General features: G+C 38.5%; 1 protein-coding gene across 3 annotated transcripts in view; it reads left to right on the top strand.

Annotated features, from left to right (window-relative positions):
• The window catches only part of ptprga (protein tyrosine phosphatase receptor type Ga), a 438997-nt gene extending 417001 nt beyond the window's left edge, over positions 1–21996 (top strand). For all 3 annotated transcript variants that reach the window (XM_037532284.1, XM_017712211.2, XM_037532285.1), the window contains 12 exons: positions 614–748; positions 1090–1224; positions 2882–3054; positions 3920–4055; positions 4351–4497; positions 8951–9044; positions 11173–11249; positions 12405–12533; positions 12778–12924; positions 13754–13896; positions 17564–17699; positions 19032–21996. In XM_037532284.1, coding sequence (XP_037388181.1) covers positions 614–748; positions 1090–1224; positions 2882–3054; positions 3920–4055; positions 4351–4497; positions 8951–9044; positions 11173–11249; positions 12405–12533; positions 12778–12924; positions 13754–13896; positions 17564–17699; positions 19032–19178 — 1599 coding nt within the window. In that variant the 3' untranslated portion in view covers positions 19179–21996. The remainder of the gene's footprint in view (positions 1–613; positions 749–1089; positions 1225–2881; positions 3055–3919; positions 4056–4350; positions 4498–8950; positions 9045–11172; positions 11250–12404; positions 12534–12777; positions 12925–13753; positions 13897–17563; positions 17700–19031) is intronic.
• The last annotated feature ends 4496 nt before the right edge of the window (positions 21997–26492 follow it).

Below are 26492 nucleotides of genomic sequence, written 5' to 3'. Positions count from 1 at the left end.
CCAGTACTGACTATTTTGTAATGACAGTTTTAGCCAATTTCAGGCAGAGCTCAAAAATGCTCGCCAGTACAATGACTAGCAAACACAGCTTTGAACAGCTGTACACACAAGACATCATAATATTTTTCATTAAAACATAAAATTTACTTACTGTGTTTCAGTAATGACAGTTCCTAATGTTACACATTGATTTTCGAACCTTAGGACACATTTACTTCCAAAATTTGAAAGCTAAGCAGGGACAGGGATGCAGTCTCGCTTCTTGCTCTAAGATGCAGGGGTGTGGCTAAACAAGGCTCCACCAAAGGCTTTGTGTTTCGGTAGTGACATGAAAATGTGGGACAGAATTTTTTGAATAAAGTTTTTTTGTTATGTAAAAATTAAAGTCATTAATAAATCTGAATATTTTAATAAAACTTGAATAGAAACCAAAGCACCCTTTTAAAAAATGACATTGAAAAAAATGTTTGTTTGTTTTTTTTTTTTACTGTGGGCCCACAGTTTACCTAATTCAGTAGACTGGGCTTTATGTGTGTCTGCAGTTGTGCACCATGTAAAAAAAAAAAATGTATTATTATAAAAAATTATATTTAAGTGTATGTCCCTCTCTCAGGGCTACAACAAGCCCAAGGCGTACATTGCTGCACAGGGTCCCCTCAAATCCACTTTCGAGGACTTCTGGAGGATGGTGTGGGAGCAGAACACGGGCATTATCGTGATGATCACCAACCTGGTGGAGAAAGGAAGAGTGAGTTCCCTCCGTTCCTCTCACCTAAGCTGTCTGGAACAGAATAAAGTCCACTGCAAACTGAGCTATAGAGCAGTATTTTAGGTTTTTTCATGTCACCTAATAAAATCTTGTGTATCTGGCAGACTGTGCTGTAATCATTTATATCCATGTAGGGCACTATGGGTTATATGATAAACATTCTCCAATGTTTGCTCTACAATACAAGAAAATAACAACATTTTGCTTAAATCTGAGGTTTAAAACTATTTGTAGAAATTTATAGAAAATATCTGCAAATCTAGATATTATATGTAAATCAGTTGTAAAAAGATCCTGTTTTGTTTTTGGGCATCGTACAGAGAAAATGTGACCAGTACTGGCCGACAGAGAACAGTGAGGAGTATGGTAACATTGTGGTGACATTGAAGAGCAGCAAAGTCCACGCCTGCTACACAGTCCGCCGCTTCACCATCCGCAACACCAAAGTCAAGAAGGTCAGTGTCTCTTTCTCCGTGCTACTTGCCCTGCTGTGTTTCTAGCACACACACACACACACACACACACATCTGATCCAGTCCAGTTTGATCCAATTAATCAAAGCACTCCAAAGACCTTGATTAGCTGGAGCAGGTGTGTTAGCTTTGGGTTGGAACTGATCTCTGCGGGGAAGTCAAGAGGAGAGTCAGTGACTGCTGCTATTGGAGATATTTGACTCAGAACAGATGTTTGAGTAGAGATTAGAACGTCCACAGGTCATACCTTGTCACAATGAATGGATGTGGGCTATGGGCCAAGCTTAAAAAGCGAAAAAGGACCTGAAAATATACTGTGCCTGATGCTCAGACCCAGAACAAGGCTGTAATGAAGATAAACAATGAACAGTATTTATTAAAGTTAATTAAACAGCAGTTATAGGTGTATTAAAGTGCTTATATAACTGAATTGTTCTTGCATTTTTATATAAAATAATTATATTTATTTACATTAAATTATATTTAATTATAAAGAATAATAATGTAATATTTAAACATATCTATGTAGTAAATCTGTGGAAACAATGCTGCAAAAACAGCTTATTTTGAATTCATTGTGTATGTGATGTCTTATTATAAGCAGATATGTCATTGCAGACTTCTAAAGGATTCATACATCCAAACAGACTGGAAGTTTTTCTTAACACCCCTCAGGATTTTGGTTTGGAATATTTTTTGAATACGGCTGTTTATATATAGTCAGATGCAAAGTCTATTGGAAGTTATATTTTAAGTTTCCATAATGTTAAATGCAGAAAATAAATAGAAACTGTGCACTTAACTTGGCTGAAAAAGCTAAAAATACAAAGAACATTTGTTCTCCGTGTGGACAATGATGGGATATTCAAACATTTGCATAGGATAATATATCCTATAGCTAAAAGGCACAGGTAAGAAAAAAAACTTTGTTTAATTCTAAGGTATAAAGAGGGGATGGAAAATAGTCATGTAAAAGTGAATGTATATAGAACCACACATGTACATGGCAAAAAATTTTATAAAATAATGTAGTATATTAGTACATCCTTGGCAAAAAGTGATATGTATAGAAGTCATAGATTAAATGTAAGGACATAAAAATACCCAATAATGGGAATTGTAAATTATAAAAACACAGAAAATAGGATTGATATATTAAACTGTAGTAACTTCGCCTTTTTCACTCATATGATGTGGGGGATTATTAAAGGCACGAGTTAGTAAAAGGAGTTAAGAAGCTTATTTCAGAGTGAGATTTCCACAGTTTGTTTGTTAAAAGACTGTAATGATTCAACATTAATCCTCTTTCATAACACACACAAAAAGAGTTAAGCCATACAATAACTAGCACACCATTTTTACACTAGCTACTTTGACACATGAGAACTGGTGGATAATCCGATATTTAGTTTCCACAGATGAAGTAGTCTCAGGTCATTATGAGTGCCAAAATTGGTATTACGTCATTATGCATTGTGTTGAAGGACATTTGGGAGAGGCTATGTTGTGTCTGGTTCTGTATGTGCAATGTCTGTGTGAAGGGCTGTGCTTATAGTTAAGTCTATGAAGGGTGAGGCTGTTTGTGGAGTATCAGAAGGGCAGTGTAAAGGTTTGTGTTTGTAATTGTCTGTGTTTGCAGGGTCAGAAGGGCAGTGTAAAAGGCCGTCAGTGTGAGCGGACAGTGATTCAGTATCACTACACACAGTGGCCTGATATGGGCGTTCCTGAATATACGCTGCCTGTACTCACCTTCGTCAGGAGATCTTCTGCTGCACAGACTCCTGAGATGGGCCCCATGCTCGTCCACTGCAGGTACACACAAGCATTGTACACTGATGTGTCGGTCTATCAACTGGTTTCCCACCTATTATTCAGTTAATCAAAGTATTAAAACCATTATGCCTTTTTTTGTTCCCTCGCTTTGTTGTCACAGTACCATCGTTCAAAGTTCTGTCTGTGCAGTATTGTTTGTGCAGCAAAACAATAGAATTAATTTCACATAACAGCATTGTAGAGATGGATGCACCCATATGGAGGCATGCCAATAGCCCATATTTTACATATGTCAATTCACACACACGCAATTTATGAATTGCCGAAATTGGGACTACATCTACCTGAGTATCTATATGCTGATACTGATATCATTGTGCATCCTTATTCTGTCGCTCTTTTGTTTTTAAATAATCAAATGAATTGATGCAACAACATTTTCTACAATTAACAAAATCAATGACCAATCAAATTTGTTAGCTGATTAGCCATTGCAGTACTGTTGTACACTCATACACACCAGTAAGCTTTTACTGTTGTAACAAAATCTCATATCTCCGAAATGGTAAGTTTAATGTTTAAAATAATGCGATTTTATTACATTTTGCATTTGGTCCATTTGTCATTAAATATTTACACAGTTAAAAGGGCAGCTGAGGTTTTCAGTTGTGAGGTTTTGATCTGACAAACTGCATATCAAATGTAGGATACACATCATCACTATCATGCAAAAACCTACCATAAAAGGTAACTCGGTTATTTTTGTTAAAATTTCATCAAAGAACAATTAGCAGTAGTCCAAAACTGGAAAATATCTGTTGCATTAACTTCCATTACAAGTTAAGACTGTGAGTATAAGAACTGTACTGTGAAAATACGTAACATGTGTTTGTTAACTCCTCAGTGCTGGTGTGGGCAGAACTGGGACATACATTGTGATTGACAGCATGCTGCAGCAGATTAAGGATAAAGTCTCAGTGAATGTGCTGGGATTCCTTAAACACATCCGCACGCAGAGGAACTACCTAGTTCAAACTGAGGTTAGTCCTGAGTGAGTGAATCTGTGCGTATTTACTTTTGCACATTATCAGGACAAAGGTAGATCAAGTTTAACCAGGAGTCTTGACTTTGTAGAGTGTTTTTACTTTACATCATCAAGACCAAGTTTCATTTGATTAAAGCTTAAACTGTGTGGACTGATTGAACAGAGAGTCCAAGAGAGCACATACTAAGAAGGTATGTCTGTGTGTGAGTGTTGAAGAGTGCCTCAAATCAGTCATTCTTGTAATTTTGACACTCTCTCTCTCTCTCTCTCTCTCTCGCTCATATCTTTAGGAGCAGTATGTCTTTATCCATGATGCCTTGCTAGAGGCTATACTGGGGAAGGAGACGGAAGTGTTGTCCAGTCAGTTGCACAGCTACGTCAACAGTATCCTGACCCCCGGCCCCAGCGGCAAGACCCGGCTGGAGAAACAGTTCAAGGTCAGGACGTGGTCAAGCTCTCAATCTTTTTCTTTCTCTCTGTCTCTATTAGATGTGGAAAATGTTGAAGGTGGCAATTCATCTGCGTCACAAGAAGGGCCTGGGTTCAATTCCGCAGCTGGGCAACCTGTGTGGAGTTTGCATGTTTTCCCCATGTCTGTGTGGGTTTCTTCCAGGTGCTTTCCTCCGACAGTCCAAACACATGGTGTCAGGCAAATTGGAGATGCTAAATTTGCCCTGAGGTGTTAATGTGTTTGTGAATGTATATGTGAATGTATATGTCTGTCTGCCCTGTGATGAACTCGTGGCCTGTTCAGGGTGTTTCATGCCTTCCGCCAAATGACCCCTGGGATAAGTTCCAGCATTCGCCTTGACCCGGGAGGACAGAAGGCTTAGATAATGTGTGTCTATTTGGCCAACCCAAAAAAACAAATCAGACTGTGATGAAACTTTGGACTTTTTTGTCGGCATATCTTTTTTATGATGCATTGAATCAAATCGAGTCATTGTATGGTCAGGGAATTATACTGATACAATCTGTCTCTCTCAGAATCTCCGCTTTCTCTCTTGAAATATAATAGTAATAATTGTAAAAAAAATCTTTAAATGAAAAAATGTATTGCTATTCTTATTTTTATTATTAATAATGATAATAATAGTGTTATCAAGGATGACAGAAATAGAGTTGAACACAATAATAATGTTCATTTGAGATAGTTTCCAGTTTTCTTTTTCTATTACATCTTCTTTCAGCTCGCTCTCTTGCTCTCTTGCTCTCTCACTCGCTCATTCTCTCTTTCTCGCTTACTCTCATTTCATTAACTTCAAAACAAAGTTTATGTAATTAGGACAAAATGACATAGATGAATTAAAGTTAAGGGGAAAAACAGCCTCTCTGGGCTTTCATTTCAGATGTCAGTCATGGCAACAGGGCCAGGCCCAGTGCACTGTCGCTGTGGGAGATGGCAGTAGATGGGCGGGTTGTGGAACTTTAATTGGCTCTCATCTCTCTCACACATAATGCACTCTGTCCCCCTGGTTATGTTAGATTGGGGGTGTTCATGCAGAACAGTGGAAGCCATCATGTTTTTAATGTAATTAGCCCTGAGGCTAAAGTTGAAGTTTATCTTTTTTTCCCCCCTCTGCTCATTCCAGGGAAATGTTTCCTCCAACTGACTGTGTAAATAGGCCTCATTTCTCTCCCAGCAGTCTATAGATTTCTACTTAATGGTTAGGGTGAACGTCTCCATGGGATCTTGTGTTTTTATTATATTTTGTCATATCTGTGTCTCTGTTTGGAGCTGCGGTAGTATTTGCTGCACAAGAGTGTGCTAATAACCAAATGTAAAACTTTAGACTTTTTAATGCCTTTAGTTTTTGCTTTTAAAATGCCAAGACATGTTGGTGTCTGAAGTTTCCTTTTATAGTTTTGCACTAGTGCTATGAGGCCAATTAGGGTTTCTGTTAGCTGGTAAATGCTGATGTTTTACTGGAAGAAGCAGAAAGTTAAAATCCTGCCAGACATAATGTCTGGAAATGTATTCATCCAAAATGCATATAACTTCCTGTGACACTGAGGAAGACTACTTTAACATTGTTAAAATACACATGTTTAATTGTAGCCTATAGCTAGGTTAGTGATGGTCACTATAAGTTAACTTGTATCCCCTCATTCTAAGAGTTAATAGCTTTGCTCAAGGTCTACATACACGTTATTTGATCAATAATGTTTATACCAATCTGAGGGTTCATAAAGGCATGTGCTCATTATCCATTGTGGCAAAATGCAGAAGTGTGGACTAATAATTGCTCTCTGCATCTCGTACAAGACAGTGTTGGGAAGCTGTCCAGGCTTGCTGCTCATGCTGTGTCACTCACGTTAAAAACCATTAAAGCTTGAATGTGTCTCAAGGTGCTGAGAAGCTTAGTTACATCAAATCAAATCATGTTTATTGTCACATCACATTTACACACATGCGAAGATGAGTGAACATCTTGGGCACGGAGCCTCCTTGTAAGACTTAAATATAAAAATATAGTAAAAGTATATAAAGAAATATATACACGTTAAACTCTGAATATGCATTAACATACACAAGTTTTACACCATTTCCAGTGTACAGTTTTGTAACAGTAAATACAGGTTATGAAATAAAAGCAAATACAGTTATATACATTGCCATATATGCAGTTAGTGAGTTTGAGGTAGATAAATGAGATGCAGGGTACACAGGGTACATTTGACTAAGTCTGCACGAGCTTAGAACACATGGAAAAAATTAAAGATTATCAACCATGCCATAAGCCAAGAAAATTTTTTGTTTAAAACATTATGGCTAATTGCTGATTTTTTAAAGTTATTTCAGAATATCGCTACTGTCGGGAACAAAACCTTTTAATGCGTTTTTGTCATTTTTCACTTTTTGATATAATTTTAAAATATCTGTTGGCTTTTCACATTGTGTGTAAAATTCAATGAATGGATGAAAAGAAATGGTCCAGAATTACTTGGACAAAAAGACTGGTTCCATTAACATACATTAAATGTTGGGTATGTTTTTTCCTTCTCTTCTGAAGTTTTGGAGATACTAGGTTTTGTTCCAACAGCAGTGATATGCAATAGTTAAGGTTTGGAGTAACCTATCATGTTTGTGGGCAATACCCAATATATCACCGTCAAAAAGAATCATCTCCTAAATTTTGTTAAGCAGAAAATTGATTGTTTCAGAATTCATTTTGTCTAGGTACATCTTTAAGATGTTTAAGAAAGAGATTTTCTGTTTTAGACCTCCAGCCTTAATACTTCAAACATTCTCCAGGCTAAAGGCATTTTAAGCCCTGGGTGTGGTACCTCTGAATGATGGAATTATGTGGAGTGATTTGGAGTAAAAAATGAGAAAAAAATCCAGGAAATGACATTGTAGGATTTTTAAAGAATTTATTTGTAAATTATGGTGGAAAATAAGTATTTGGTCACCTACAAACAAGCAAGATTTCTGGCTCTCACAGACCTGTAACTTCTTCTTTAAGAAGCTCTTCTGTCCTCCACTCGTTACCTGTATTAATGGCACCTGTTTGACCTTGTTATCTGTATAAAAGACACCTGCCCACAGCCTCAAACAGTCAGATTCCAAACTTAACCATGTCCAAGTCCAGTAACACACTACGCCGAGAGGGACTCAAATCCTGCAGTGCCAGGCGTGTCCCCCTGCTTAAGCCAGTACATGTCCAGGCCCTTCTGAAGTTTGCCAGAGAGCATATGGATGATCCAGAAGAGGATTGGGAGAATCTCATGTGGTCAGATGAAATCAAAATAGAACTTTTTGGTAAAAACTCAACTCGTCGTGTTTGGAGGAAGAAGAATGCGGAGTTGCATCCATACCTACTGTGAAGCATGGGGGTGGAAACATCAGGCTTTGGAGCTGTTGTTCTGCAAAGGGGACAGGACGACTGATCCGTGTTAAGGGAAGAATGAACAGGGCCATGTATTGTGAGATTTTAAGTCAAAACCTCCTTCTATCAGTGAGAGCACTGAAGATGGAACGTGGCTGGGTCTTCCAGCATGACAATGATCCCAAACACACCGCTCGGGCAATGAAGGAGTGGCTCCGTAACAAGCATTTCAAGGTCCTGGAGTGTCCTAGCCAGTCTCCAGACCTCAACCCCATAGAAAATTTGTGGAGGGAGTTGAAAGTCCATGTTGCCCAGCAACAGCCCCAAAACATCACTGATCTAGAGGAGATCTGCAGGAGGAATGGGCCAAAATACCAGCTGCAGTGTGTGCAAACCTGGTGAAGACTTGCAGGAAACGTTTGACCTCTGTCATTGCCAACAAAGGTTATGTTACAAAGTATTGAGTTGAACTTTTATTATTGACCAAATACTTATTTTCCACCATAATTTACAAATAAATTCTTTAAAAATCCTACAATGTGATTTCCTGGATTTTTTTTCTCATTGTCTCTCATAGTTGAAGTGTACCTATGATGAAAATTACAGACCTCTCTCATCTTTCTAAGTAGGAGAACTTGCACAATCAGTGGCTGACTAAATACTTTTTTGCCCCGCTCTATGTTTATCTTAAGATCTTTACCTAATAGAGTACATAGAGGTTTCTTCTAAACTGGCTGGACATATAGTTTTAGCAGTTGCCTTGATTTGCTCAAGCTCTGATTGGTCCATGGCAGAGCAACTGAAGGGTAAATGAGGTGAGGGTCATGTTTTGGTTCATCTGAGTACGAGTGATCAAACATTTTGGTGTTTACTCAGGTCCTGTCAGGTGTTTTGTCTGTCTGAGTCTATTGTTTATCTTGTGTACTGTTACTTTGTCAGTGTCAAATGTATCTGAAGATAGCAAAAAAGGATTTTTCCAGTCAGCCACGGATAATTTTATGCTGTTATTGTAATTATGTTCATTGTAAAGCATGCGGTATGTTTCTTCTTCCTTTTCTAGTTGGTGACTCAGTGTAACGCCAGGTTTGCAGAGTGTTTCAGTGCGCAAAAGGAGTGCAACAAGGAGAAGAACCGCAACTCATCTGTAGTTCCATGTGAGTTACACACATCTCAGTAACGCCCTCCTGTAATATCCCCTTGCTTTTGTATGTATCACTTTACTAGATGCTGTTGATTTACTAAATTCAGTATATCAGAAGTTTCGACACATCTGATTTAATGTATGAGTTGGTAATAATGGTGGATAGTAACGAACATATAATGGCGTTACGTAATCAAGATACAAAAAAGGTAGCTGTATTCTGTTACAGTTACAGAAAAGTAAAGACACCTTAGAAAAACTGTGGTCGGGTGATTCCTGGCACTCTTGCCCACCAAACAACAAATTGCAGAACTATTTTCTTCCCTGCTGGATCTTATAACGTAACATACATCAAAAGGCATGTCTTCTGCTTCATCATCCCTGGAGCTGGCATTTCTGAAAGCAGCTTAAACTGGGCTACAAACATCTGAGCCATCTGCAAAAATGCTCACATTTACAGCTCCTGAACGAGAGGTGAAAGCCTCTTTTTCATTATTGCTTTCTCTATGGAGAGTAACCTACCCGTTTTTGAGAATAGCAGTGATATTTTTGTCACTGAAAGACATTCTGCCATTTGTTGTTATTTTTCACGTATGTATTTTTATCAGCATAATGTGTATAGTTTTAGCGCACAATATTATGTCACCTACAATATCATTTTATTTCACAAGCAGTTTGGTTTTCCTGTTTGCCTTGTGTTACGTTAAAGATTTCTTGTTGAAATGTACCATTATCTTGTTTTTATATAATTGCATGTAACCTTAAATTCCACTGATTTTTCAAAATGTCTGCCATCATTAATTCACGACATAGCAGACATTCAATGTGGTTTGATGTGAAATGCTCTTTTCTCTAAAAACATGTTGAGTCAGAATTGTTCACAGTAGTGCTGATGGGAACCAGACAACCAAAGTGTTTAATGCCTCTGAAAGCTAACTTTCACTGAAAAATGATTACTTGAAATTGTGATGATGAAAAAACGCTTCTCCGCTTCTCATAGCAGTGCTTGGTTCACAGCAGAATGAAGCCATGCAAATGTAGGCGTGGTGCTGCGGTGCCAGTGAAAATGGATGATTATCAGAGGTGGAATAGGCAGGAATTATTGTTGTAATATACTGAGATTGTCTGGAATTCAACAACGAGACGTTTGGCATCCATGGTTCCACTGCTGCATATCATGGCAAAAGTTGTGAAATAATGTTACACAACTCCATTGAAACAATGGAATATCCAGTTTGCTGTTGTCCATCTACAGCAAATATGTGAACACAGCTCGATGCCTGAGCTTTTGGCCTAAACTGTATTTTTTTAAAATCCATTCTTGGAGAAGTACATCCAAGGTGTTATACATAAAAACAACAATGGCTCTCTAAAGAACTATTTGTTTAAAGGGAGACTGTGGCTCTGTCTAAAAGACAGGAGGCTGAGCTGGAGGTGGCGGAGATTAAGATGCTGAGATTTTCGTTGGGAGTGACAAGGATGGACAAGATTAGAAATGAGCAGATCAGAGGGACAGTGAAGGTGGAGCAGTTTGGAGATAAAGCCAGAGAGGCCAGGTTGAGATGGTTTGGACATGTGTTGAGGAGGAATAGTGGATATATTGGTCAAAGAATGTTGGAGATGGAGCTGCCGGGTAGAAGGAGAAGAGGTAGACCTCAGAGAAGGTTTATGGATGTAGTGAAGGTGGACATGGCGATGGTTGGTGTGAAAGTAGAGGAGGCAATGGATAGGGCAAGATGGAGGCAGATGATCCGCTGTGGCGAACCCTAAAGGGAGCAGCCGAAAGAAGAAGGTTACAGATTACATTACTAACAGGTCAACAGTAATCTGTACCCAAATACATTATTAAAGTAACCCCCCCAGCCCTATTCATTGATTTAACATGTTTTCACTGTTCTAAAATGGTGAAAATCGTAAAAATATAGAAAAATATAGTAAAATATCAAATTATTTCCTTGTGTCCAAACTTTTAACTATTACTGTCCAACATCCAAGAACCACAGTTGCAACATACTCATTACTACATACTACATACTCATAGTAGACAAAACCTCACCCACTCATTGAGCCAATCACTGCTCCTGTTATTAAATCTTTACAATGTGTTCTGCAACCTAATTGGATGTTTTTTTCTTTCTCAGCGGAGAGAGCGCGTGTGGGCTTGGCTCCTCTACCTGGTATGAAGGGCACTGATTACATCAATGCCTCTTACATCATGGTGAGTGCATATCACATCCGTTACTGTTGAACATTAACTCAGCCAGCACACGAGTCCACTATAGTCTCAGTAGACTCTGCACTGTGTAGAAGCTGTGGAGTCAGCAGCTGCTGCTGTATTTTCTCTGTAGAGCCTGTCTGACAGTGTTGAATGTTTTTTGTCATATTTTTAGCATTGCAGGATGCAGCTGAGAAGAATGACTTTATTTATTATGAAAACCGCAGTACGCATTTATATTTTACATTGCAGGCATATAACAGATAGAGACAGTCATGAGTTCTTTTTTATTACACAAGCAGACAGTGTTTGTTATCCATTGAGGCCTGTATTTTCAACAAGCTTTACATTTTATAAGTAGGGCATTCACTATTGATTATATTAGATGTTTTAATCAAACAGTTTTTAAAAAGGCCAAACAATAAAATAGACTTAACAAGAGCAGACCATGCACAGCATTTCAGATATTCTAAAATACAAAGTGATGGGTCTGTCCATCAGGCTCTGTTGCTCATTGTAATATAGACCTGTAGGCTAATTTAAAGGTCCATTGTCTTACAATTTTTGTCTCTTTTTTCTCTGAGGTAATATTTGTGTGGGTTTATTTTCCCTTAATATTCATGTTTATATGACTACATCCAACCTGTCTTTTCCTTTAAAATGAAACAGACAGTTTTTGTTACTGTGCCTTTAAGATCGATATATGTAAATGAACCTCTGCCCTCATTACCTTGTATTGTGCCTCATTCAAAAAGCAGCCTGGGCTGAAACACTCTTTATAACCTCAGCGTGAATGGGCGGGGCTGTGTGCTGATTAGGCGGATATACGTAAATGCATTGGGTTTTTGTGACATCACAAAAACAGTGAATTAGAAATGGGTCTGCTTTTGCAGCATAGTTTGCATATATAGATTTATGCACATATATACGTTTTCAAACTTCTTTTTTTTCCATGAAAAAATTGAATTGATTTATCATGACAGCCCCAATTATATTCACCTCTTGGAGGACACTATAATGCTGAGATTTTATGGCTGGATGAATGAATGTATAGTTGTCATTTATACACAACTAAAATGTTCTGGTTGCTTCTAAAACTACTGATTATTCTGTCTTGAAATCAGAAAAGCTGAGTGTTTGTTTTCCTGAACCACATAGGGCTACTACCGCAGCAATGAGTTCATCATTACCCAGCATCCTCTGCCTCACACCACTAAAGACTTCTGGAGGATGATCTGGGACCACAATGCTCAGATCATCGTCATGCTGCCTGACAACCAGGGGCTGGTGGGTACCTTTAACTCTGAAAAAGATCGAAAGTAGCATAGGGGGAGGTCACAATGTTAGCGGGGGGCCAGAAACCCAGGCTTACGTCAGAGGTGTCCATCAGAGGGTAGTGGGTGTGGGCTGTAAAGGTGGGTTATATAACTGCTCCAACTGTTCAGTCAATATGGCATGATTTCATCTCTCTTTTCTTTTTTCCTCTCTCTCTTCTCCCCCTCCCTGGTCTGTCTGTTTTGTATGTGTGTAGGCTGAGGATGAGTTTGTTTACTGGCCAAGTCGAGAGGAAGCCATGAACTGTGAGGCCTTCACTGTCACGCTCATTAGCAAAGACAGACTCTGCCTGTCCAACGAGGAGCAGATCATCATCCACGACTTTATCCTGGAGGCTACACAGGTCTGTGTGTGCACTTGTTTTAGGGCCAGACCGATGTTGGTTGGCCCATAAAATCATCTGATATTGAGGACCAGCAGATTTATCAGCATCTGTGAAAATCACACCTGTAAAGCACTGATACACTGTCCCCATTATTAGCGCGTCTAATGTTTCTTCTGAAATCAAGGATGTTAATAAAGAGTATGTCCCCCTCTTCTGAAGTAACAGCCTCTGATATTCTGGGAAGGCTTCACACTGGATGTTTAAGCATTTCTGTGAGCATTTGATTGCATTCAGTCACAGTGCATGAGGTCAGGTACTGATGCTGGATAATTAATTTTGAATTACAAGCACACCTCATCCCAAAGGTACTGAATGGTCATCAGTCCAGCAAATGCATTTTCACTTCTTCACAGCTTGATACTAGGGGGATTTATACCTCTCTTGCTGATGCTTGTTGATTTTACATGATAACTAATAGAAATTTCTGTTTTTGGGGATTTGTTTGGCCTACACAATGTGAAGGTTCAAGTATGTAAAATAGAAAAAGAGCTAATAACAGGCTGTAAAAGATAAATTGGTCATAAAGAAATGGAATCATCATGAAGAACAAATCATGATATTTGAACTTCTATATATAACTCAGTGATAACAATACATTTAATTACATTTCAAATATGAATAACTCTAATAATTGTGTAAAATGATGAGTTTTCCAAGTCACATTGGAAGTAAATAATCTGTTGCTATAGTCTGCAGCAGTACTGATATGACAGGAACTTTTCTGACTGTCCCATCACTACTGTGTTTATTCTCCACCTAAAGACTGATGTACATGTCTTCCCCTCAGGATGACTATGTGCTGGAGGTGCGTCATTTTCAGTGCCCGAAATGGCCCAACCCGGACGCCCCCATCAGCAGCACCTTCGAGCTCATCAACATCATCAAAGAAGAGGCCATGACCCGGGATGGCCCCACTATAGTGCACGACGAGTGAGTTCTGACCTCAGGCCAGTTCTGGCTGATCTCTCTCAGTGCTTCCAAATAGGGTTTGGTATTGGGAACTGCACCTGTGAACAACCACTGACCTGAAATAGATTACCTAATTTGCTACTGCAGGGATTCATATGGACTGGGACACATGTTAAAGGAAAATCATATTTGAAAAATAATATTTACAGTCCCCTTCCCCCAAATATAGACCTGGCAAAATGAGTTTGCGGTTGAAGTTTGATTCTTTAGTTTTCCACTGTAGCTATTTGGCTAATGTACACCTGTAGGCAAAGAGTTGGGCACTCAAATTACACACTTTATTGATTTCTGAAGTTAAAAGACAGTGGAGTTTTCTAACACTTGTCTACTATTGTTAATGTACAGTTACTGTATATGTCGTAATTAAATTTTTTTTAAAAGTAGTAATTATTACAAATGTATATTCTTCCAGCTGTAAAGTGTCAGAACGTCCTTCGACTTGTTGTGCCTTAATTGACTTGGTGATGCAGGTCAAGAACTGTCATTGGGAATTAGCTGATGACAATTCCAGAGTGTAATAAATTCGCTGACTCTGTAAACATTGTGCTAACACTGAACCACCATGTTCTCAGGGAAGCAGGGAAAGCTATAAAAAAGTGCTTCCAGCTCACGATTTTCACTGCACAAAATGCTTTAAGAAACATCAGTTAAGAGTAATGGTCGCAGTATGGAAGACAAGACAAAAATCTAGAAGAGCAAGAACACTCTAAGATAGAAGTGCTCATATGGTGGCCAGGAAGAATGAGTGAAAATTCCTAAATTAGGAATAAAAAAGACTAGTTACAAAGCTTTTGCAAGCTTTGCTATCTGCCCCAAGACATGTTACTAAGAACCCTGTATGGCTTCCAAACTTTTGAATATGCCAGAATTACTATTATAGGTTTAGTCTTTTCAAGTTCAAATCAGATTTAAAGTCATTTAAAGTGATGTTTGCATTGACATTTGCCAAAAAAATGTAATTTTATGAAATAGTTTTCTGCAGATGTTTTGCTTTTTGCTTCAAAAAATGGTAAAATATGTCATTTGGCTAGGGATGTCCAAAATTCTACATACATTTGTAGCTTACAAGTAAAGGAACCTTATAAATCAACCAATTAACACTGTGCTATCTACATGCCTGAATCACACATTTTCTTTAAATTGCATCAAGCTGTTATTTAACATCAAATAGACTTATGTGGGTCATGTGGTTTCTGACACTCTTTGATATACTTTTATCTACAGAAATGGACGAAAATTGAGTTCAGGCTGCTGTGTGACATAGCTGTATTACTATTTTTATAGACACCAGTACGACATACAATGACAGAATGCACATAAGCAACTCTCTTTGAGACCATTTAACTTTGACGCAGCAGGTGTGGCGTGCATCTAATCTGGTGGCTATAGGCTTCAGTTATTTGTTAGCACACTTCAAAGACCAAACGTCTTGGCTGATTGACTACACTTGGCGTAAGGGGGTAAATTTCATTTTTCACAATTCCTTTAATTCAGGATAATGTGCTTTCACATTACTGCCATGTTGAGGCTTCAGATGGCTACATGAGGTCAGTGATGTGGGAATGTCCTTTGGCTCTTACATGGTTCTGGTGTTTTTAGGTATCAGTTTAGCCTCTGGTTCAGTTCCCACACTGACAAAGACAACACAAAGAAGCGAGACTATGTCAGAGCCAAGAGGGACAAGTGTTTTTGAAAGGGGGTGGTAGGGATCCCAGAAGCTGAGAGGAGATATGCCCTCTGTTCGGGGGTGGACACTCTTTCAGCCAGAGAGGAGACATTTCACTGACAAACATGTCTCATCTTTTATTGAATATGTCTCTAATTACATTTACATTTAGAGCATTTAGCAGATGCTTGTATCCAGAGCGACTTACAAGAAGTGCTTTGTAGTCACAAATAGTTCACAGAGTATCTTTGCTAGTTACCAATAGGTTAGAGAGAAAGCTAGTCCTGAGCTCAGATACTGCTAGAAACAAAAAGTCACTGTTTTTTACCCAGAGAAAAAGGAACAGAGTTTAACACAGAACAGTGCAATACAATCCAATCAATACTTAATTCAGTGCTCATTTAATTGCTGTATAAAGAGGTGTGTCTTCAGTCTGTGTTTGAAGACAGCGAGAGACTCCACTGTACGGACATTAATTCAACTATCTTCCTTAAACCTCTTAGAGGCGATACCACAGTAACAATACAGCTGCTAAAAGGCTCAATTAGTCGTTTTCTCTTTATCAGATGAGACGAGCAGGGCTTCATTTGCATAATGAATAAACATGAAGGGAGTCCAGTCTGGTGCTGCTGTTGGTGTTTTTGTGGTGAAGTAGTGAGAGTTGATATTAAAGGGACACTTATTATGTCTAATTGGATCTCATCACTTTCAGGTGTCGTACACTGGAGACAATACAAAAGGAATCTTTCACATAAAGGGGAAATCTGTAGGTCTTTGATCCTTGACAACTTTTTGTCTCGATGATGTACGTCCTCCAGTGTTTTCTAAAAGCACCTGCGTCGGATCAGACTGCCATAGGCAGCGCTGCACTGCGCTACACTCACTCTACACATGCTGTACTGAAACTGATGCAGTGTGCATTTTAAAATGTTCCAAAGAAAAGAGGGCCTCCTGGCTTCTTTCACTGAAAAGGTTTTGGCAGGTGGTCTAGAGTAAAGGAAAGTGTTTTTGTCTAGGTGCTCTAGAGGCAATGTGTATGCATTACATACACTTTATGCCTTCTTCCAGTTAACCTTCCGTAAGGTTCATATTCAATAAGTTGGTAAAAAAGGCTACGTTATGTAAAATCATAACACTTTTTTCCCATTGAGCTGCAGTAACTCAGTCTGACTTATCTGAACACTTCAGTAAAGTCTCGGAACTAATTCCAGCACGTGTGCTATAAAAAAAGTAATGTATTGATAACACATTACAATATATTTTATTTATATTTTAAAACATACTGACATTACACAGTACTGTGCAAAAGTCAGAGACCACCCTTCGTTTATTCAATTTCCAGTCAGAACAGTATCTGAGATACTTCAGAGAACATTAAATATAAGATATTCCATCTTCATAAGGAAGGGTTAAGAGTGTTTCTGATCCTCCTTCTACAGACAAAAAGAAACAGACAAAAAAAGAAAATTTTGCAAATCAAGCAAAGAAACTTCTGATGATCTCAAACAATGGACTGACCACTCCAGAGTCCAGAAGTCAGCTTGGATGAATGTGTTTGGGATCACTTGAGTTGTGAGAAGCAGAAAATGCAACAAACTTCTAAGACTAAACTTTGGAGGTGTGGAAAAATATCCCTGATTTCTTTGAAAAACTGATAAGAATGGAAGCAGTAATAAAGTCTGGACACACTGAATACTAAGAATTTTGATACCATCTTTAATTACTTTGTATAATTTCTTTTAAATATATTTCTGTTTTTTTCTGACACTGAAAAATGATTAACTTGTACTTCATGGATGTTTGGACTGAATATTGAAGAGAAGGAAGACAGTCTGATCTTATGAGCTTTAAAACGTTATCACTGAATTTCTCACTGACACTAGGTCATTGACTGGGAGTGTACTAATGGTGCTTGGCGTACGGTAATGGTGTATGTATTTGTATGTGTCTCTGCTTTGCCAGGTTTGGGGCGGTGTCAGCCGGCATGTTCTGTGCCCTCACCACTCTGAGTCAGCAGCTAGAGAACGAAAACGCAGTTGGCGTCTATCAGGTGGCCAAGATGATCAACCTCATGAGACCTGGTGTCTTCACCGACATTGTGAGTATAACTTTCTGTGTTAACATTGTTTGGGTGATGCATTTCTTTGATGTTTACTGTATGGTGAAGAGAAAGTGATTCATTACAAAATATCAAATCGTTTTGGCTATCACAGTTCCTCGATTAAGCCCTTTCTAACGGCTATTCCACCAGTGGAATGGACGTCGACTTATCAGATGTTTTTATTAATATAATCAAATGTTCTTACTTAATTATTATATATTCAAATTTCAGACTGAACTTTTTTTTTTCATTTGTCAATTTTTCAACAATATTTAAACAGCATTTTACATATTTGTTTTAATAAACCCTTTTTAAGTATTTTGGAATCCAAATATGGTTCATTATTTTTCGGTAGATTTTTGTTGGGGTTTTTTTATTATTAGGATTGTTCATTTTTTTCCTTTTTTTCCTTTTTGAAATTCTAGCTAAAGCCTGAGTGGACTGATAAATCACTGCGATGAGCCACATATTAATCTGAACATTATGAACCCTAATGGACACACATTCGATTAACAAGCTTAGTTTTGACATTGAACTGGACTGTAAATGCATTCCATGACAAGTTACATACCTATTATTAACTGAAATACATAGATACTTATTTCACAGTCCGATTTGCAAGATTTCTTATTGGGATTTGCCGAGTTGAGTTATGAAAGAGCAGTGGCATCATGGCAGCAGCAGTGGAGTAAAACAGACGATAAGAGCCAAAATGAATTTTTATATTATTATGAATAATTGAATTTTTCATTAAATTAAATGTACAGCACAGTTTATCCAATGTGCTCTAAATATATTCTTAATATGTTACTTTATGTATTGTCATGTCCTCTTCAGTATATGTATTCAGTATTCATGGTTATGCCTAACCCTGGTATCATATAAGCAACTGCTTTGCAACAAGCAGTGGTGGTACACAAACATGAAGATATTTAAAGACCACCAGTGTGAAGAATATATCTTCACTCAGTTTAAAGGCCAGGCCAAGGTGTGGCTCATATGTAAGGAAATCATTGGATCACTTCAGGACTACAATTTCTCAATGTATGCATGTAAAGTGCAAACCTAACGTGAATAAATTGTAAATTGCTAACTGCTGACTGTTTACTTTGCCCCCAAATAAAACGAAAAAAGTTTGGGCACCCTTGATAGTGTTTACATGTGTCATCACTGTGATCTAAATGATCTGTTACAGATGCAGATCTAAACCGTATTCATTCCCTCTCCGTCTTATTGGAGCCCCATCTGCAAAATGCCTGTGATGCTTCTGATAAGACTCTGTTCGTTAGTCTGAATACAGCATGTTTTATGTCTCTGTGTGTTTTACAGGAGCAGTACCAGTACCTTTACAAAGCTATGCTTAGTCTGGTCAGCACTAAAGAGAACGGAGCCGGCCCCATGTCCATAGACAGGAACGGCAGCATGGCCCTGTCCGATGAATCGGACCCTGCAGAGAGCATGGAGTCTCTCGTGTGAAGCTCCGAGACGGACGCCAAGAGGCACTTAATTTACTTTGTAAAACTTCAAGGACTAAGACAGACTTTTTCTGAGGCCTTTTTTGCCAGAACTTGGTTAAATGAATAACCTGATTACTTTTTTACACTGATAAAAAGTTTTTGATATTTATTTTTTCGCCATTTTATGTCTTAATGTTATCCTACTGAACATTTGCACCTATGTTTTTTTGAGTTCACAACAAACAAAACACACTTCTGTCTAGTTTGCACTATGAAAATATCAGTGTTACTGCCTACTTCAGTCCTTCTCTATCTCTATCACTCTCCTTCTTTCTGTCTTTCTCTCTAGTTCTCTCTTTCACCGCACCCAGGTTTTGACATTCCATTATAAAGCCCCACTCAACAGCTTAGGAATAATTCAGAAAAGATTGAAGATAAAAAAAAACAAATCCCTTCTTTCATAGAGTTATGAGAATGCAGAATTTTCAAACTCTGAAACAGCAGCTCATTAGCATTGAGTCACCAACAAGCAATATAGATTTCTATGCTAATTATTGTCTCTCTTTATGCATCCATTTAGCCTGTTAGACTCGTATTTTACTCTCTACAGGTGGTATTAAACAGCTACTGTGAACTTCATTCTTTTTTTTTCTTTTTTTTATTTTACAATTCATATTATGCTTTTAATATGTATGAATATATCGTATCTCATTATAACTCGTGGTTTTGTAAATGTTAACTGTCATGAGCTTCTAGACTTGGTTGAATGATTTCCTACACTTACAAATGACAAGTCCATGCCCTCTCTAGCACCCCCTGCTGGTTATAGTTCCTTTATGCTGCAAGCTGCTGCTAAATAACCTGATTTCAGTGGAATGAAGAAGTAATGTTGGTTCTTACTCATAGTGGTCAGAAATTCAGTCTCAAATTTCATGGTCCATTCAGTTTTCTACTGCGATCCCACTCACTGACTTAAGCGATCTCCATTAATATGCGATGCCTTTTGTACAGTCCAGTCTCATCTCTGCAGGTGTGTGGTGTACATGTGCGTCATGTATGGTGCTGAGTGTTTGTTTTTTTTTCTTCTTCTTCCTGATTATTCAGAGAGGAAGTGTACACTATGCTCAGTCCAAGCTGGTTCTCTCAGAGCTCCCCTGAAGTTGCTGATGAAGATGCTTCAGGCACATTTAGACACACTTATCTCTTATTTCATGCAATTGCGTGCATTTCAGGAGAACCTGTGCAGTTGTCGCTTCCATGTGATCATTTTTTCTCACACCACATAGCACAATGGCCTTGTTAACAGACCTTTTGCTCCAACAACTGCAGAAGGGACATTTGATTTGTAAAGTTTTACCAAAGACTTCAAACTCATCCGCTCGTCACTCGTTCACTTCCATAGCAGACAAAAAAAACAAAACCTGTAAAAGAGCGTTTGTTGTCCGTGTCAGCTAATGCAGAATGTTTTATCGTGTGTTTGTCAGGGTGTCAGGGAAAACTGACTTTCATTATGCTGAAAATATAATGAGTTCCTCTTTTAACCGTTTAGCACTTACCCTACTTCTATGAAAACGCTGTTTTTTTTGTTCAAAGAGTTCAGATTTAGAGGATCGGCAGAGATACATGAAGATGATGGGGATTGTAAGGTTGAGTTGTTTTGGATGTGAGGATGGAAGTATTTGATTTTTTTGTGTTTTTTTTTTTTTTTTTTTTTTTTTTTTTTTGAAGAATTTGATACCACATCCTTGAACTTAAGAAGAGCACTGACCTTGTTAATGATTTTGTGTCCTGATTCTTCTCGGAAAATGGAGAACTTGCAGCTTTCCGGCATTTGGCATGATATGCCAATGTTGGTCAAAGTCTTTTTTTTTTTTTTTTTTCAATTCATTCATTGCCATTTCCACTAGGTAGGTGCTACCAAGCTGGGAGGGTGAAGGCTACCACATGCTTCCTCCAAGACACGTGAAGCACCACCGGTTCTTCCTGAGGTGCTGCTAAGACAACGTCATTGGACAGTTCAGCACGCTTGGAGGAAAACGCTAATTGCTAATCACGTCAGTTAACAGATGCCTGCGTTAGCTTGCATCATGCTAAGTGATGGATGGGTCATCCTGCCCACCCATAGAGAGAAAAAAGAGGCCACTTAGGCTCTCTAGGACTCCTGGTTACGGATGGCTATTTCAAAACGATAGGGCCAATGCTTATGCTGCAATTTCAATGAGAACATTTAACTATTATTAGGATTTTCTCCTCTTTTCTTTTCCTTTGAATGTACATACTTTTATTGCTTGTCTACCCACCGATTCTCTGAACACTTTGTACCTTGTCGTATAATCATAGAATTTTATTTTCATATAAAGCTGTTTTCTTTTCCACTTTCAGCTCCCCGAATGTTCTGTATGTGGGGGGGAAGTGTAAAAAGCCAGTGGTCCATTTACCGAGTGACTGACATCACATTCCACACAGTCCCCATGCCTCCCATACCACAAGGCAGTGATTGTGATATTCTCTTATCATTTTCTTTATCGTTTTTGTTTTGATTTCTTTAAAAAAAAAAAGAGAGACTTTTTTTTGTGTCAGATTCTGTTGTGCGAGGGTGTCATAGGATAGCTCTTGTAAGCCACTGATTACGTTTCTCCCATTGACTTGTTCCAAGCAGGTGGGTATCGACATCACATCCTCTTTTTGTAATCTGGAATAACACAAAACAAAGGAAAAAGTGTTTTTCTTGTTTTGTTGAAAGCTATATCAAAGCATTCTATTATAGTGTTATTTAATATGTAAATTGTATTGCTATACATAAAATAAAATATGGGTTTTGATGTACTTTAAGCATATCCATGCAGTCTGCGTTGTGCTGTCTGTGATGTGTTTGTTTTTTGAAAAACTTTTGGTCCTAGAATCTTACTCTGCTGCATCAAATACGAAGACGAGACTTGGCACAGAAGAATCAATGGACAGCATTGACCAACCATTCTTAACATGAAATTTCTTAAAACCCACAGAGATTCTGACATTCAGCAGTGTTTTCTTATGTGGGATTTGTTCTTAGGTACGAACAGAGTCTACACTCACTCAAGAGCACAAAGGTGTGAACAGCTCAGCGCTTTTAGAACACGTCATGAATCTGATGTACACTTTTTCTTATGAATTATCTCAAGAACAAATTTAAGAACAAACTTAGCAAGATATTCGTGAATGAGGCCCATCATCTTTTGTGGTTTTACTTAAGATATTTCCAGGCCACTTCTTTAACCTGATTGCTAGTAACTGTGGTTCTATGAGTTCTGGATGACTTGTGGGACTATTATTACTTTTGTTTTTATATTCCAAAAAGGAAGAGGATTTTTATTTAATTTTCATTTCAAGTTCCGTTTTTGTTATTGTGGTAAATAATAAAAAAATAATGAAAACAACTGGCACACTGCAAAAAACTGCATCTGGGCAAGTGCAATTGTCTGAAATCTACTGTGCATTTAGTTTGATCTAGAAAGAATGCAGTTCTAGAGCCTCCATCCAACAAAGAAAATGCGAAAATATATTGGTTAAATAATTTTTGTTGTTTTGAACGTAGTTTTGATTTAGTTTTAGTGTTTCTGCAAACTGTTGTTAACCTGGTCAGTGATTTTGAGCTTAAAACCACAGTTACTTTCATAACTAGCATTGTTATAGTCCTTTTCTTTACCCGAAGTGGTGTAGAGCACAGTGAATGATTATGTGGACAACATCAGCTCACATGGTACTATGAGGCACAGTGGCTACATACACTACAATTAAAACAACAAAGTCATGAGAAATGAGACTCACCTAGACTCAGGAGTGGAAGCAGTACTACGTATCCCAACTTCAGTATGACTACCGTTACTGCGGCAGTGATTTACTTGAGTATAAATAAAAGTATTAATAAAGGAAACTACTCGTCACTCAGGCCAAGCAGATTTTTACAGGTAACCACGGATATCAGTGGGTCAAGTCTACACTGGCAAACAAATTTACTGGAATCACCATAGCTGACCCAAATCATCTGGACCACCTCCAGGTGTAGTTGCCTCTTTCCCAGAGTGATCCACTTTCTCCACAGAGAGCCTGGCACACAGTTGTTCAAGCCAGGCAGATGAGTAGCTTGCAATGAGGCAAAGCAAGGGGCAACCATGCAGCTTTATGAGGAAGAGGAAGCCTACTGACCTCTTGCCACTTTGCTGACTGATGCGCTGAACAGTATCGTGCTATCTGGCTGTATTTGCACATATGGGTGCCACTAACTCCAGCTGATTTAAGTGTTCTAAGGCCATTGATCAGACATCACGTAGATGCCAATGCAACACCAACCTGAGAGGCATGTATCAGCCATCTGCTCAAGCGGTACACCATCAAAGAGAATATGTTTTCGTCTTAGGGGCACTAGGGCCATGAATATATCACCATGATTCTTTTTGTTTTACTAGATTCAAAGGTGAGCAAATCAGCCTTTTCTGGAACTGGCAAAGCTGTCCAGTCTGATACAAGGAGGCCTGGAATGTCTTGAGCCCCTGTGACCATGCTCTCATAGACAGACTATACATGAAATAGTAAAAACCAGAATAAAACATTTCTTCTCCTTATTAATGATGTGCCCCACATTTGACAGTGTGCTGGACGCAGCAAAGTTCTCTTTGGAATACAATCCAAGTGAAACATTCAGGTAGAGGAGACTCATGCCAATGCGAGCCTGCATACTTCAGGACCATTGATAGATTTGGGATGAGGGATAGTAACTGATACTGCTCTGCTTTATTTTATGATCTTCTAACACAGGTTTAACAACAAATAACAATAAATTAAACGTTGGAGTTCATATAAAACTGAAAATTCACCCTTTAACTTTGAAGGTTGGCATGCAGACTGCTGGTCACAATCTCCCCTAGCTATTAGCTAACAAAACGGCAAAGAGAGAGGTTTAAGACGAACGTCCATAATTTGGAGGCAAATGAACTTATTTGCATTTATAAACACTCCAGCTGGTTTCTTTATATGTTTAATCTGCAAAGAGAAACTGTCAAACGCTAAAAATGCTGCAGGAGTTACATTCTGCTGCCTCAGGCACCATTTAAAATTAAAAAAAAGGAACGTTCGAACAAGAAGCTGGCCAATGAGAAGCTGACTTATTTTATATTTATAGCCTATGCTAGTACTTTAGCGCATACAGAGACACGTACAGCAAAGATGGAAAAATGGACACAAAATGCTGTGGCTCCCAAGGTGGTTTGATTTTTTTGTTAAAGGAGCAAAAGAGCTTTTCTTAACATTTGAGTTTTTGACCCCTTCCATAAACCCCTAATTCTTTACATCTGTTGACATTCCTGGAACAATGATCTAAAGAACATCAGGCATACACAACATAATATATCTCTGATCTTCAGATGCTCCTGAAGTCCTTGGTGAACTGAATCAGGTGTTAGACCTTGGTCGGGACTAAACTCTGCAGGGCTCTGGGTCACTCTTTCGCTACAGATTATGTGCCGGAGCCGTGGTAGTAGGCTGAGGAACAAGCTGTTGCAGCCCAAGCCAGATGCCAGCAGAAGTATTAGTCTGGAGGAGCCAGTGATAGGAGCCCAAGCTAGTAATCAGCTTAGGAATAAGGGTGATAGTGTGAGGAAAGCTACACAGCGCAACTGAGCTAGTGATGTCTGCCAGAGTAGAGGAGACCTGCTTTGGTTGGCACAGTCTTCACTCTCTGCCATGTATCCCAGGCATACCATACATTAGGATAACCCAAAAAGCAGCAAACAAAAGCGAAACATCTTAGCTAGAAGATAACACTAGCAATGTCTGAAAATATGCCCTGGAATTAGTGCACTGATGGCTAAATTTGTGTTGTTCACTTGTGCCAACCTGCTTCAACATGGCGTTGGTTGGCACCACATTAAAAAGCAATAGCTTCAAAGCATGTAGCAACAAATAGAAACAGTCTAGAAACAGAGGATTTAATTTAAAGCAAAGCAAAATTACAGCAGGCGAATTATGCTTTCAAGCCAATGAAATGGTGGTAATCTTGGTTTGTATGGAAGTACAATAAGAAAAATATAATTTGCCCACATTCGTCTTTTTTTTCTTTCATTAGCCCGTATGAAAGCATCAAAGCGTATTATAAACAATATGTTTTCTATTTCAAGAACTAAATTATGCCTTAGAAAATAAAATATGGTTACAATCAAATAAAAGTTAAACCTTTTCAAATATCAGAAATAATACTGAATACATAAGTAAATAAATTATTAGACCAATTTGCTCTAAGATACATTTAATATCATCAGTGCATTCTAGTTGTGTTATTTACTATGTTTTCAGTATGTGGCAACTTATAATATAAAATAATATATGTTTATAACTATAGCCATACAATTGGGTAGGCTTACATGCCAACCAATCCCACCCACATTAAGACACAACTCTGTATTAATTTCATGTCTGCAAGCACTACTTGTTGTTGACGTATACCAAAATATAGCTGACTGCCATTTCTACTAACTAAAATTAATACATGAATATATTTATTTAAAGTACACCACTCCGCCATAATATTAAAACCACCTTGTTTCTACATTCATTGTCAGTTTCACTTACCACATAAGGGCAACTTGTAGTTCTACAGTTACAGACTGTAGTCCACCTGTTTCTCTGCAGACTTTGCTAGCCCCCTTTTACCCTGTTCTTCAGTGGTCAGGACCCCCAGAGGTCTGCCACAGAGCAGGTATTATTTGAGTTGTAGATCTTTTTCAGCAGTGACAGTGACGTAGTAGTGGCCTGTTGTTGTGTGTGCTGCGCTGGTATGAGTGGATCAGACACATATCAGACACTGCACAGTTTGTGATGGTCATCCTCTTGTCCTTCATCAGTGGTCACAGGACGCTGAGCACTGGATGCCGCTGGCTGGAAATTTTTGGTTGGTGGACTTCTCAGTCCAGCAGTTACGCTGAGGTGCTTAAAAACTCCAGCAGCACTGCTGTGTCTGATCCCCTCAGACCAGTGCAACACATACTAATACACCACCACCACGTCAGTGTCACTGCAGTGCTGAGAATGATCCACCACTCAAAAAAACCTGCTCTGTGGTGGTCCTGTGGGGGTCCTGACCACTGAAGAACAGGGTGAAAGGGACTACAGTCTGTAATTGTAGATGTACAAAGTGAATCTGTATGGCAGGTGAAGCTGAGAAAATGGACAATGAGTGTAGAAACAGGGAGTGTAGAACCCCCCCCCCCATGGAAAGTAAGACCACCTTTTAAAATGTTCCTGGACCAACAGCTGGTGAAGAACAGGGAAGGTTCTTGAAGCTTCGTAGACTTATACTTGA

Source organism: Pygocentrus nattereri, chromosome 21 (genome assembly GCF_015220715.1).
Source record: "Pygocentrus nattereri isolate fPygNat1 chromosome 21, fPygNat1.pri, whole genome shotgun sequence".
NCBI lineage: Eukaryota > Metazoa > Chordata > Actinopteri > Characiformes > Serrasalmidae > Pygocentrus > Pygocentrus nattereri.
Note: the sequence above shows the minus strand (reverse complement) of the source record. Positions and strands in the feature narration are given on the sequence as shown.